The sequence below is a fragment of the Fistularia commersonii genome, chromosome 3, assembly GCF_037954325.1.
Source record: "Fistularia commersonii isolate RoL2024-O1a breed Wild chromosome 3, RoL_Fcom_v1.0, whole genome shotgun sequence".
Lineage (NCBI taxonomy): Eukaryota > Metazoa > Chordata > Actinopteri > Syngnathiformes > Fistulariidae > Fistularia > Fistularia commersonii.
In genome coordinates, this window is record NC_141286.1 from 9,700,042 (window position 1) to 9,714,776 (window position 14,735).

The 14,735-nt window shown below is 48.2% G+C and overlaps 1 protein-coding gene across 2 annotated transcripts in view; it reads left to right on the forward strand.

The window, feature by feature from the left end:
- pik3cb (phosphatidylinositol-4,5-bisphosphate 3-kinase, catalytic subunit beta) overlaps positions 1 to 14,735 on the forward strand; it is a 46,689-nt gene extending 31,954 nt beyond the window's left edge. Inside the window, exons 7-24 of one of the 2 annotated variants that reach the window (XM_086143558.1) lie at positions 762 to 929; positions 2,420 to 2,509; positions 2,606 to 2,860; positions 2,948 to 3,044; positions 3,143 to 3,273; positions 3,459 to 3,509; positions 4,121 to 4,309; positions 5,532 to 5,653; positions 5,800 to 5,943; positions 6,126 to 6,225; positions 6,648 to 6,841; positions 6,920 to 7,029; positions 8,033 to 8,111; positions 9,725 to 9,892; positions 10,273 to 10,396; positions 10,486 to 10,631; positions 12,933 to 13,065; positions 13,224 to 14,735. In XM_086143558.1, coding sequence (XP_085999684.1) covers positions 762 to 929; positions 2,420 to 2,509; positions 2,606 to 2,860; positions 2,948 to 3,044; positions 3,143 to 3,273; positions 3,459 to 3,509; positions 4,121 to 4,309; positions 5,532 to 5,653; positions 5,800 to 5,943; positions 6,126 to 6,225; positions 6,648 to 6,841; positions 6,920 to 7,029; positions 8,033 to 8,111; positions 9,725 to 9,892; positions 10,273 to 10,396; positions 10,486 to 10,631; positions 12,933 to 13,065; positions 13,224 to 13,361 — 2,439 coding nt within the window. In that variant the 3' untranslated portion in view covers positions 13,362 to 14,735. The remainder of the gene's footprint in view (positions 1 to 761; positions 930 to 2,419; positions 2,510 to 2,605; positions 2,861 to 2,947; positions 3,045 to 3,142; positions 3,274 to 3,458; positions 3,510 to 4,120; positions 4,310 to 5,531; positions 5,654 to 5,799; positions 5,944 to 6,125; positions 6,226 to 6,647; positions 6,842 to 6,919; positions 7,030 to 8,032; positions 8,112 to 9,724; positions 9,893 to 10,272; positions 10,397 to 10,485; positions 10,632 to 12,932; positions 13,066 to 13,223) is intronic. The other variant, XM_086143559.1, reaches the window with a different exon arrangement.

Below are 14,735 nucleotides of genomic sequence, written 5' to 3' on the forward strand. Positions count from 1 at the left end.
GACATCCGGGGGGTGGGGGAGAGGTCCAAGATGGGGAGCAGAGCCGCTGAACACCCTGTATCCCATAATACTTAGGCAGGCACAGGCAAATTGATTTGCGGGTGAAGCTCAGAGCATGGACAGGCATGGAGGGAAGTTGGAGATTATAGGTGGTGAGAAGCAGTACCTTGAACGTCATCCTGGTTTCTATGGGCAGCTGAAGGACAGGGGTGATGTAGTTGGAGTAGAACCATGAGCTGATATGGGAGGAGATAAAGAGCAGGTTGTCATAGGCTTAGTGACCGATCATTAACCTTTTGTTTCCATTATAGACAGTGTTCTGATCTTTTAAGGGACGTACCTTAGATGTTCTTTGTCTATTTCTGCTAGAAATGTGAGATTGTATCTCCAACTTTGCCGCAGCCAATAGAAAAAAAAACACCAGAGACGGCGTCAAAGAGTTGTGAGGAACTGGTTTCATTTTAGGGTCATTCATGTGGTAAACAGTGATTTTAAAAAATAAAAGATAAAAAAAATAGCATCCCTTCATATGAACTAACATGCTGCTAACTCAGCATTGTGTTAGCCATGTTTTTTTCTGCACTCACTACTGTTGCATGATAAGATATAATTCTTAAAGCTAATGAACTGCCAGCTATGCTGTTAAACATCTGACAGTTACTAGAAGGGCTTCCATTCCTCTTAAGAAGGTCAAGGGTCAAGCAAAAACAGATTGTTTTTGTCTTCTTTCACTTTTAGCAATAATCAAATGTTGTCCACAGTACATCCGCACATGCATGCAGGCCAAGGAGCCGCCCCACCTCACCCTGGTGCACACCAGCACCGTCAAGGCCATGTTCGACAAGGAGATCTCCGCCATCGGAGCCATGGTCAGCCGCAAGTCCTCCAACCCACCCCTGCCGCTACCTCCCAAGAGACGGGCTCCCACGGTCAGTGTGTGAGATGTGTGTGTGTGTGTGTGTGTGTGTTGATGTTTTCATTCCCATGGCTGCTACAGTCAGACAGTCATAGCTGCCAGTGGCAAATCCATGTAATGTCATATTGTAAGCTAATTATGGTAATATTTTAGAGAAGCTATAACCTAAGCAGGGTGGTTTGGGGGCTGGGGGCGGGGGGATAGGCGCCATGTCACCCTGTCACCGCGCACGTTTCGTCTCGGTGCATTCCTCTTTTTGGGTTTACAGTAAATACAGCCGAGCGGTTTGTCCCCACTTCCCCGTTCCTGATGTAAATTCATGAGCGGGTGTGAACGTAGCCAATGACTCACCGAGGTTTCAGGGTGTCACAATCGGGCGGAAATCACGGGACAGGACGCCCAGACGCCTCAAAACATCCGTCGTAACGTGATTGATTCGCAGCTGATTCGCATGTCATCGAGATCTCCAGACAGCTCACTTCGGAATTCTCGGAGGGTTGGGAAGCCGGCAAGAGTACAACGTCAGGACACTGATGTCTGTCCATCTCACTTTGGTGGACAGACAAGTTGTTGGTTCTCCTGCCTCTCAACAAGAAGGTCCCTGGTTGGATTCCCACTAGGGAGCCTTCCTATGTGGTGTCTCCATGTGTCTGTGTTGGGTTCCTACGGCTTCTTCAGGTTCCCCCCACAGTCCAGAAACATGCAGGAGGTTCACTGGAGACCCTACATTGTCCAGATGGTTGCACGTCTCTTGCTCATCACCACTTTCACCCTCACAGATGTTGTCGACCTCTTCTCCCTCTCTCCTCCCCACCTCTGCCACTTGTCAAGATGCTTGTTTTAAAAAATGCCCTCCAGCAGCATCCCGCTAAATTACACCATTGATGTTTTGCTCGCTCCTGATGAGAAGCCTGCTAAAAAAACTTCAAAAGAGGAAAAAAGAAGACCTCCGTCATAAAATGTGCTCGTCGCCGTTTTGCTAATCAGATGCGACAAGATGGCGACGACGCGGTCACGCGGAGAACATGAGAGCCGGCCCTTCATCCTTAATGCCTGCCTGTAATAGCACACAAACACCATCAAAATAGCATCCTGTGTGTGTGTGTGTGTGTGTGTTTGTGTGTGTGTGTGTGTGTGCGCGCGCGCGCAATTAGCCTCTTGTCACAGACACATAGAAGCATTTATATTCCAAACACACACGCACATGCACACACACACACACACACAAAAAGACAGAGGCATCAGCAGGAAGTGCGGTGGTTAGTCATGTTGTCATGTGATGTTTGTCCTGCTGGCTGCTGACCCTTGCAAACCCACTTGCACTGACATCATAATGACCTTCCTGAACCCCCACGTGTGTGTGTGTGTGTGCGTGCGTGTGTGTGTGTGTGTGTATATGTGTGTGTGTGTGTGAAGGGGGCGGGGAATATATGCAACTCCATGTTATGTTTTTTTTAGCTCATACGGTTGACTCATATCGGATCCCCCCCCTTTCCTCTGCAGCAAGTGCAGACGAGTGTGTGGGACGTGTCCTGCCCGTTTAAGATCGTACTCGTGAAAGGCAGCAAGGTGAATGCGGAGGAGTGTGCCAAGGTAAGATCATGAATAGCAATTTTGCTGAAATGCATCGGAGAGCCTGAGCCGCGATCGGTTAGCTAAAATCATGGCAACCACCGGTTTCCCGCCCAGGTCCAGGTGCGGGCCGGCCTCTTCCATGGCACGGAGCTGCTCTGCAAGCCCGCCGTGAGCAGCGAGAGCAGCGGGCGCTCGGACCACACGTGGAAGGACAGCGCATTGGAATTCGACATCGCCGTGTGTGACCTGCCGCGAATGACCCGCCTCTGCTTCGCCATCTATGCCGTCATGGACAAGGTGAAGAAGCAGAAGTCCACCAAGAGCTCCCACCTCAACAAGTACCAGACCATCCGCAAGGCAGGGAAAGTGGTGAGACCAACAGCACATCCCCAAACTTACCCGCACTGGTTTTGAAGTAACTGATGACTAACTTGATAGCTTTTCTCCTCACTCCAGCACTACCCCATAGCCTGGGTCAACACCATGGTGTTTGACTACAAGGGCCAGCTGAAGACGGGGGACATCATCCTTCACTGCTGGTCCTCCTTTCCTGGTACGCCATCCACTCCATCACATCCTCCAACCAAGATCCTAACAATAATAACCCGGTATGATTGTATGTGTGTGTGTGTGCGTGGGTGCCCCCTGCAGACGAACTTGAAGAGATGTTGAACCCCATTGGGACCATCCAGACAAACCCGTACACCGAGAACGCCACGGCGCTGCACATCCACTTCCCGGAGTACTCGCCGCACCCCCTTGTCTTCCCTGCCTTTGACAAGGTTAGCATGGTGTGTGCGTGTATGCTGCATGCATGTGTGTGTGTGTGCATCTTTGCATGTGTGCGTGTTTGTGTGTGTGTGTGTGTGTGTGTGTGTGTGTGTGTGTGTGTGTGTGTGTGTTCAGACTGACTGACCCTTTTGACCTTGCTTGACCCCCTCCTCTTCTCGTGTTTTTTCCATGCCAGATACTGGAAAAAGCCGCAGAGATCGCCGGAGCGAACGATTGCGCCCCAATGGTGAGTGAGTGAATGAATGTTCATATTAGCAGGTGACCCGAATAAACCTCAGGAATCTCATCGGGGGCTTTCAGCGGTGTGTGTGTGTGTGTGTGTGTGTGTTCACACATGCACTGCCTGCTAGTTTCCTTGGAAACCCCATTGTTATTGCTGCAGCCGGGTGTAGCTGAGAAATATTTCAGTCGTGTTCAAAAATAGACCGCAATCAGCTTACTTACGTGTGTGTGTGTGTTTTTTTCCTCGTACTGCCCCTCAACCCAGAACCCTCTCCTGGGCGTGTTATGGCAGCTTACGTAACCCCGTGTTATGCGAGGGCAGGCCCGAACACGGCTGAGCTGCACTCGGGTTCCCCGCGTTCGGCCCGTCAAGTTTCCCTTTTTCTTGCCGCCACCTCCAATTCTCCGTCAACTTGTTTCCTTGACACCCCCCTCCTCGTCTCAAGATCAGTAGGGGGTTTTACATGTCTCGGCTGTTTAGATCACCTCAGAAAGAGAATTCCCTTTCAGAACTTTGCCTATAGATCTCAGGAACTTAGTCCAATACAGTGGGCGGAAAAGAAAAAGCTGCACTGCCGCCACCATGTGGTCATTTGCTGTTACTGCTGGTCTTAGGGTCGCGGTGGCAAGAAGTTCCACATCGAGCTGAAGGAGATCATGGAGCGGGACCCGCTTTCCCAGCTATGCGAGAACGAGAAGGACCTGATCTGGACACTACGCCACGACTGCTGGGAGAACTTCCCCCAGTCACTGCCCAAGCTGCTGCTCTCCGTCAAGTGGAGCAAACACGAGGACATGGCCCAGGTTGGTCCACGACACCTTCTTAGCATCGTAGGAGGCAGGCGTGTTTTCAGCAGTGCAGCACATTTATGTTAGATAATCTGGAGCTAAAGTCACTCTGAGAGGAATTGGACATGTTCATGGTGAAAATGTAGGTCAGAGGATGCTGAGTTTGGTAAGGAGGCCTGAAGAAGATCAGAGAGGAGGTTAATGGATGGAGGGAAAGTTGTTGGTGTGAGAGGAGAGGGTTAGATGGAGGCAGATGATTGGCTGTGCCCCCTGAAGAGAAGAATCAGACAGTACTGTTATTTTTTGTTGGTTTTTTTTTGTTGTTGTTCATTCCAATCCTTCATCCGTAACTGCCTCCCCGACCGTTCTGGTGAAACATTATGAAACTCGGTGTGCTGGCAGAAGCAGCTGACTAAGCCTCCCGTCTACACGTCAGGCACTCTGACACCTTGGGTTGGCCCAGAGCTGGAGGCGCGTCCGCCTCGCGTCACTCTTGACTCACAAAATGAGTCTTCGCTGTTGAATTCAGAGGAAGAATTCACAGCACCGCCGGGCTTCTCAGCTGTGCTGTGGGTTTTGTTTCGTACGTCAACTAGTTTTCCAACAGGCCTTCAACCTCAAACTGTTCCAGATGCCCCTCGGACAAGGCCCTGTGTCCATAAGTTCATGGATTTATTTTCAAAAGCGAAAAGATTCATATACATACATATATATTCATTGTCAGATGTCAGTGGTGCTGTGGTGGACAGAAACCGTCATTGTTATCTTGACACAAGACAGGATAACGCTATGCTTCACAAAATTAGAACCTGGCAATGGATAAAAAATCCACAAAAATTAAGGTTAGGGTTAAAACTACAAAAACGGCAGTCCATTGAAAAACTACAAAAATGAGGGTCATTGATTTTTATTTTCATCCACAAAAATACAGGTCAATGGATTGGGAAAAAAACACAAAATGGATGTCGAGGGATTTAAAAACTTCAAAAATGGCGGTCAGTTTAAAAAAAAAAACAACTAAATGGACGCCAATTGAATTGTATTTTTTCTTCGAACTTCAAAAATGCAGGTTAATGTATTGAAAAAAATCTGCACCAATTAAATCGTCTTTCTTGCCATGACAAGAACAATTGAAGTAATCCAAATTGTCTACGAGAGAACTTCTCCTCATTTTCAAGCGTCGGTCACTTTTAATGGGCTCACACACACTTACACGTGCATTTGTCTGGCATCCCAGCTGCAGGCGCTCCTCCAGATTTGGCCCAAACTGAGTCCCAGGGACGCCCTGGAGCTCCTGGACTTCAACTACCCCGACCAGTACGTCCGAGAGTACGCTGTGCGCTGCTTGCACGACATGAGGTACGAAGACGCACACACATCTCTGTTTCCTTTCCGTCCTCACTGCAGAAGCTGGAGTGTGTATCCTGTATATAAAATTGCAAAAGCGTCCTTTAGAGCCGGAACCGTGACCAGTTCTGAATGTCTCACCCCTCACCCTAACACAGTAACGAGGAGCTGTCGCAGTACTTGCTCCAGCTGGTGCAGGTGTTGCGTTACGAGCCCTACTACGACTGTGCCCTCACCCACTTCCTGCTGCAGCGTGCCCAGAGCAACCGCAAGATAGGACACTTCCTCTTCTGGCACTTGCGGTGTGTGTAACACGTACGCGTGTTTGCTGTGCTTTACATATGCACGTTCCCTTTTTAGTATATTAACCATGACAGATCCCCAAATTTAAGCATCTGCTGGGGATAACAATTGTGTTCCTGCCCTCCATGTATTACCAAGAGCTGATTGAGCTGCTCTCGCCATCTCTGCTTCCCCCCCACAGGTCTGAGATGCACATGCCGGCCGTCTCGGTCCAGTTCTCCCTCATCCTCGAGGCTTACTGTCGTGGCAGCATCCCTCATATTGAGGTCCTAAAGAAACAGGTATGTCGCTCCAGCCAGCTTTTTGTGGATCCCCCTATCTCCCATACATTCTCAGCTTCTATACGCAAGAAGTCTACTTTAAACAGAACCCTTTTTCGCCATCGGCTGCTTACGTTTATGCTACTTTTAGCCACTGACAGAGACAATAACGTCGCCGCCGCTCCCACCCTTCAACCTTTGCCCCCCTGCTTCCCCCCGACTTCCTCGTCACTGGCTTCTCTCGTATCAAGCCTCTTCCTGTTATGAAGCGCACACGTCGCGGTTGGGGAATGTTGCGCTGACGCTGTCTTTTATTTTAGGAGGCCGCGTTCACTTGATAGAAGGGATTTACACTGCCGGCAGGGGAAATGAAGTCGTGTTGGGACTTTCGGACTACTTCCACAATATTTATTTGCCGCTCCCCTGTTGTTTGACCCTGCCAGGTGGAAGCCTTGAGTAAGCTAAAGTCGGTCAACGAGCTGATAAAGCTCGGCACCATCAAGAACGCCCGCAAGACCAAGGAGGCCATGCTGACCAAGGAGGCCATGATGACGTGTCTGAGGCAGAGCGGTTACTCGGAGACCCTCTCAGACCTGCACTCCCCTCTGAACCCCCACGTCTTGCTGTCCGGCATCAAGTAAGACAGAGTGCAGCTTTTCTTCGGGTCTGAGCTCCAGACCAGGACTGACCTTCTCTGCTAACCTCCACCCGACAGCGTGGAGAAGTGCCGGTACATGGACTCCAAGATGAAGCCGCTCTGGATTGTTTACAACAACAAGCTGCTGGGGGGGGACACGCTGGGAATCATCTTTAAGAACGGAGATGGTAAGGAGGTCCCAAGGCACAATTCATTTCCAAAGTAAAAGTCAGTTTATTGTCAATTTCTCCTTGTGCAAGTTTGTTCAAGTCGTGGGTGTATCATACACTGACCTTAGCATGAGTGACATTCGGAAAGGCTCCAGTCTCCATAGATCTCCCCATGTAATATCATAATGTTACATGGTCCATTAGCACCCACCCATCTATCCATCACACTTTTGCTTTTTTTTAACAGTAGTTATATGATGTTTTTTTCTGTAACAGTGCAAAATTACTGTACTGTAAAAAGAAAAAGGGGTAATATTGCAAATATTGTCAAAACCAGGATGTACCACTTGAATTGGTTCTGTGACCAAGCTCATGACTCCCTTTGCTAGCATGTCAAATTAAATTCCCCCATTAGAATGACCTCAAATACCACTAATCCCTTCCGGCTCCCCATATGTTTGTTTTTAAATTAAAAAAATGTACTTTAGAAATAGAAATAAGCAAAAGAGAATGTAAAGATATAAACTGCATTTATCTTGAAGATTGGTTAAAGATGCCACCAGTGGCGGTTTCATTTAGTGCTTAATTCCTTAATTTGCTTGCTATACAATTAATGCCACAATGTCTTGCCGTCGTTCCTCTTCCTAAAACCATCAAAACGTCTCCAACTGGCTTTGAATGACTCCTCCGATGCCTTGTACGTTGACATTCCCACTGTCTGCTGCAGCAAATCCCCGTAAATGTCTGCTCCTTTCTCACAGATGATGCTCTCCGTCACCGTCTCTCACTGACAACAACTTCTCCATCTCTTCACGGACGAGTCCACAACACACACAGCTCACATTTTACTCTGAGCTAGCTAGGCATGTCCGACAGTTGGCCATATCGGAGTCAAACGCTCGTCCCGCTCACTCCTAACTCAGATCTCGACCCATAAAACAAAAGAATCGACTTAGCTCGTATCTCGGAAAACTCAGAAGTCGATGCGCTGTATTTTAAAATGACATTTACTTTTTCCCAGATCTCCGGCAAGACATGCTGACGCTCCAGATTCTGAGGTTGATGGATCTTCTGTGGAAAGAAGCCAGTCTGGATCTCAGGTGAGCACGTCCATCCGCACGTCTTCCCTGTTCCTTCTCTCCGTAATCGCACATCAGTCCGACCATCGACCCTTTCACACTCAGGCCGGATCTCCGTTGCGTTCTAATGTAATCCACACGTCCGGCTGGTGGTTCAACCCGTTTCACATCTGGAGCTGAGCGTCCCACGAGTTGTTTTGAAAGTGGAGATGGAGGGCGTCCAGGGGGTGGCGGGGGCTTCAGATTACAGGTTTACGGTTCAAACTTGGGACACAGCGACGTGACTCTGAAAGCTCAGGGTGTGTGCTGTTGGGACTTTCTAAGCTTGCAGCATGCAGTCTCATCTGGAGAATGCCTGAGGTTGATATTAAAGCCGGGCGCCATCTTGTGGCCAAAATGAGTACTACATGTAAAAAATTAATAGAGAATAAAAAAATAAACAATAGGGGTTTTGAATGAAACGGGAAAACCATCATTGTGGGGGTCACATTATGGTTTATATATGGATTATATTTCACTTTTACATCCAAAACTGCTTTTTAAATTGAATATTATCTACCCAGGGGGGCCTAGATTGATCTGAACAAGCCCCCAGAAACGCCACAGTCTCAAAGATAAATCCATTTAATGCGAGGGAAATACTGCAGTCCCTTGTTATAGTGTGGATATCGTCACCCTCTTAAAATAATCGCCTAAGTCATTTTTTTACAAAAGCGTTTTTTTTTTTTGCCTAAATCATCTCCTCATGATGCTGACCACCTCTGGCAAAATTGCCTACATCCTCAGTTAAACAGATTGTGCCATTCTACCCCTGTATTAGAAATTTACAAGTCAAAAGTGTGTCAAATGGTTCAGTTTTTTGTGTTTCCTGAAAAATCTGAAAAAATTACTTAGGCGACTATTTTAAGAGGGTGACTATATTTAACCTTTTTTGCATAGCATGCATTCAGCATCTTGCCTTGTCCATGTCCTTATGACATAGCGACATAGTTAGCCCCTACTGTGACACCAAAACGGTCTGCACCTTCTAAGGTATCTAGCTGAGCCTAAACAACAGAGGAAGATGCAAACCATCGTAGAAAAAGTGCAACTTCTCGACATGTTAAAGCAAGGGAAAAGCTTTGCTGCTGCATGCCGCTAATCTGCAGATTTTTGTTTATTGTGGCTGATTTTGGAACGTAACCCCCACGATAAATGAGTGACTGACGATCATTTTGATTAGTTGTACATCACGGATCTCCTTAATGGGAGGGGATGCGGGGTCTGCCTTTGCCATTGACATTTAATGTCAACTTCCTACTAACTGATTAATAAATAGAAATAATGAACTGGTAAATTCAGAATGGCAGTCATAGGTTTTTGTATTAAAAGAAATTATCAACAGTTCTGCAATGAAAATTGCTCTAATTGTATTTGACAGGAAAATGTCTGTCTGGTAGACAATGGCCTCCACAACCAACATGCTCACATGAGATGCAGGACAAAAAAACCCTGCGACTTCACCATCACAGTGTTAATCCAGTGTGTGCGTGCGTGTGTGCCAGCTGATAAGTACACACACAACGCACTCCCTACCATGTAGCTCATCAGCCCTAATATTGTATCTGCGCTGTTTTTCTCCGTCCACCCTCCAGAATCGTGCCGTATGGGTGCCTGGCAACCGGTGACCGGTCGGGGCTAATTGAGGTGGTGTCCTCGGCCGATACCATCGCCAACATCCAGCTGACCAGCAGCAACGTAGCAGCGACCGCCGCGTTCAACAAGGACGCCTTGCTCAACTGGCTGAAGGAGAGGAACTCTGGGTGAGAAGCTCTCAGGGGAGCAGTCACCAACCGAAATTTCCGGACTATTGAGCCCACCTCAATATAAGCCGCACCGGCTAGCTGATCGCTATTTTGGGCTTCCTCCTGCACACTAAATCCGTCAAAGTCATCTTTTTTGGTGTCGGAGTTGAACGGCCTCAGAATTTCCCTGTCATTTCATCGGTCTGATGTGACGAGGATGAATGTTTTGGCGGTGTGAAGCTCGCTAGCCCCCCTCTAAAATCCTTAAACCTGCCACATCATTGTTTAAGCCGTAGTGTTCAAAGTGTGTGAAAACGTCGCGGCTCATCGTCCGGAATTCACGGTAGTCAGGTACGGTTGCGGTTGTTTTATTTTTTATTTTGTTTTTCCGCTTACAGCGACGCTCTGGATCGGGCCATAGAGGAGTTCACCCTGTCGTGTGCAGGCTACTGTGTAGCCACGTACGTCCTGGGCATCGGGGACCGCCACAGCGACAACATCATGGTTCGCAGCACCGGACAGGTGAGGAGGTCCCAGTGGTATCAAATGTTTTTGTGGGTGGCTCCACCCTGCATTCACCTCCTCTTCCTCCTCCTGCTCTCCCCCCGCAGCTCTTCCACATAGACTTCGGACACATCCTGGGCAACTTCAAGTCCAAGTTCGGCATCAAGAGGGAACGCGTGCCCTTCATCCTCACGCACGACTTCATCCACGTCATACAGCAGGGCAAGACGGGGTATACAGAGAAGTTCGGCAGGTGGGTCCCTTGTCTTCCTCCCGAGGAATAGAACCCGCCGGGCGATGAAGACTCGTGAAGCTGCATGATGGACAGCTTTCAAATCACCTTATTAGCTTAAATGATATCAAGAGGAACTTTGACGAAGGAGTCACGTTGGTCCTGTGATCGTAGCTCAATTTGCTCGTATATCAAAAATCTTTTATTAATCTTATAAATGATTATTGTAGAACAAAATAATTCATAATGAAATATGATGTAGAGAAATAAAGTGGTTTTATTAAGTGTAAGTACCTTGACGATCAGATGAAGATGGGCGGCGCTGCCATTTATTGCTTGATCCCTTACTAGCCAAGCACTTAATGCTACAGTGTGTTGCTAAATGTAACTTGCTCACACTTTACTACTAAATTTAGCGATGCAGTGAGTGTTGCCATTGTTCCTCTTTTTAAAACCATCAAACCGTTCCCGACCTGCTTTGAATGACTCGTCCGTTAACTTTCCCACCATCTGCCACACCAAATCCCCGTAGATGTCTCCTGCCTTCTCACAGACGATGCTCTCCGTCACAGTATCTCACCCACAACACGCACAACTTGCTCGTGTTTTTCCATGATTTTCTCTAGCTAGCGGCAGGTAGCAAGTCCCACTGTTTTTAAACACCATTTTTCAGACCGCAGCAGCTACGTTGGTGTCAAGCGCTCATCCCACTGGCTCTTAGATCAAGGCTCGAATCTTAAATAAAAAAAATTAACTTAGTGACGGCTCGTATCTCAGATAATTGGATATTGTTGATTCCTCTGGATCTCAAACTATATATACTATATATACCCGGGGTAACTTCGGAATCACTGAGGCGAAAGCACTACAACCGGGCCTTGACCCGGACCTTCGGGACGCTAACAGGGAAAAAAAAATCCCGAATGTCTTCTATTGCAAAGGATGTGTCCCAGAATTCCCAGAGCTGGAAAACCTGCTGGGGCTTAGGGTTCCTGGAGAAAAATCCAGGGTGGTGGAGGCACTACCTAGAATGAGACAGAATAGAGACAGAATACATGTGTGTGAATTAGAGGGACATCAGGAGCTACGGGGGGAAAAGATAAAGAGGACGGAGGATGCGATGGAGAGTGTGGAGAAGAGGTTCAGGGAGTGACCATGTTTTAGAGAATTTGAGACAGAGATGAAGATGAGGAGGTTCTTCTCTGTTTAGCAAGGAGGATGAAGAGGTTTGGACATGGAGAGACAGTGAAGATCTGGATAGAAGGATGCTGCGGTTGGAGGTTCTAGAGGAAGACCAGAGAGGACGTTTATGGATGGAGGGGAGAGAAGAAGAGAATGTCCGCAGTGACGACTGTCCACTCTCTGGCTGGTTGAAGGGGTTTAAACCAAAACAGATAAATTGATAATTTTAATAAATAAAATAGAAACAGGGCCAGGAGAAAACTGTCTTTCTGAGTGCAGTACACTCTCTCACCAGCAGATGGCAGGAGAGACTAGGACACCGGTAAATGTGGCAGGAGTTAACGGATACAAATGTAAAGCCTGTTTCCTCCCGTACCTTCAGAATTACTAGGGAAAGCAGGTGTGTGTCAAGAACATCCTGGAAATCTGTCAGTCTGACCAGTCCAATGGAGAATTCCCTCACACACACACATATATACACACACACACACAGAATGTGACTGCATGACAAAACACGTGGACTTGCATCGGAGAGCATCGTCACGGCGGGAGGAGCGTCGAGGTGATTGTGTGGAAGTGGAACTGGCCGGTTCCACTCCTCTTTCCATGACCTACATTCATAACTCGGGGGGTGGGGAGGAGTGGGGGGGGGGTGCTCAAGTGGAACAAATCGAAACAAATATTTTACTCTCTTAAAGGAACACAGATCTCGGGGAGCGATGGAGCTTCTCCTGAAATATAATAAGGAAACAAGTCGGGTGGTTAGAGGTTCACACAAGGCCTCTTTCCTGTGTGGAGTCTCCATGTTCTCCCCGTATCTGCATGGGGTTCCTCCCACAGTCCAAACACATAAGGAGGTTCATCAGTGACTCGTCCAAACGTGTGAATGCGAGGCTGACGGATTGGATGTCTATAAGTGGTGCTCTGATTGGTCCAGAGTGAATCCTTCCTGCAACCTAAAGTGCAGGATAAGCTGATTAGATAATGAATGAATGATTCTTTTTTTTTTTTTTTTGGTCAGCCAACTGGTGCTTCCATCGAATTCTTGCAGCCCCCTCAGAGTAACCCTGGTGTTGAAGGCGATAATCATAAATGATACTGAAAGTAACCCAGCGTGTTTTGTGACCTCCTCATATGCAGTTTCCGCCAGTACTGCGAGGAGGCCTACCTGATACTAAGGAAGAATGGCAACCTCTTCATCACGCTGTTTGCCCTCATGCTCACCGCCGGGCTGCCCGAGCTCACCTCTGTCAAAGACATCCAGTATCTAAAGGTACAACACACACACACAGCACTGTCAAAGCTTATTTCAGCCCATTTCACGCTTTGCACCAGAACTTAAGCTTGAATTTGAGATTATCTGGTCCTGATAGACGCTGGCATGTCCACATGCACGCCCACTCTGACCCGGTCCCCCTTTCCACCCCTCAGGACTCTCTGGCTCTCGGCAAAAGTGACGAGGAGGCGCTGAAACAGTTCCGCCAAAAGTTCGACGAGGCCCTGAGGGAAAGCTGGACCACCAAAGTCAACTGGATGGCCCACAACGTGGCTAAGGACAACCGCTCCTAGAGCAGCCGAGACCCCCCCACACACACACCTGCCACCCACCAGGACACCAAGAACACATCGAAGGGGAGGGTGGTGGGGGGCAAGGCCTGCCGACGGACAACGCAGGGGCCAGCTTTATATTCAAAGAAGGGAATCCAGTACAATAATTCAGAACGTGAGCTGATTGGCCCCTCCGTGTACCGGCGGGCGCTCCCGTCCTCGCTCTCTTGGCCTCGTACCTACATCCAGCTCCAAACCCTGGAGATCGAGATGTGGTTGACTTCTTTGCGGGAAGGGGGCAAAAACCAGTGGGTGAAGTTCACCGCGCGTTTTGCACAAGCACAACAGCTGACGGAGTCTGCATCCAAGGGAAGGGAAGTGAGGCACCCACACTAAAAGCCCTCAGAGACGACCCCCCCCCCAAACCCCCCTCCAGAGCCAACGCGAATGGAGATGACTGAATTCCGTGCGACCGCGTGGTCTGACCACACTCGTGCACGGGGCTAAAAAATCAGGAAGAAACCGTAAAAAGACAAGTATCAAGACAAGAGTATCTTCGGTTGTGGTGCCCACCGGATGTGCACAGCTCCACTGCCTTAAAGTGTGCCTCATTGACCTGTGGGAAGATTGTATTTTTTTTTACGTTTCTTTCGCCATTTAAGGATCTTATCATGAGACTCCAACGTGCCAGACTACTTTACTCCAGGGAGGATTCCCCCCCCAAAAAAATAGGTTTTTAGAAAAGACACTGGAGGAGGAGGAGGAGGAGGAGGAGGAAGAGGAGCAACGTCTTCAGGTTTATTTTAAACACTTGTCACAAAATTCCAAAATCAAGAATCAGCGGAGCCTAGTGGATGAGAACTTCTTCTTTTGTCCTTTTCCTTTTTTTTTTTTTTTTTACAGTCATATTTAAAAGTGCCATCCTGCTCCCCGGAATGGAAAAAAACTACTCACCGACGCGTGTCACTTTTAAGGACCAAAAACGAAGAGCAGACATTCGTGTGTCGTCATTGTCGGTGTCCCGCTCCGATCTGTCCCCGAGCTGAATGTGCAAAACGCTGCGCCATCTTTTTAACTGTATTTTTGTCCTCAAGCAGCAGGCACAGGCGGGGGGGTGGGGTTTATCAGTTGCTACTTCCTCGTGCCGATTGTGTGCCGCTCCTACGCGTGTGATTTCTGTGCAATATCCCCTACCCCCGCTTCCCCACACCGAGCGAGTAAACCAAGCATCTCCCGGAGCTTGGGTTTGAGACCACGGTGTTTTTTTCCGTGCCGTCGTTTGCACCGCTGGCCTCCTCAAAGTCTCACACACTGGATCTTGTCAAATGTAAAGGCTTTTATTATTTTGCTTTTTTTTGTTTTCATAGGAGTTTTATTAAAGTTATTTTCCACCGT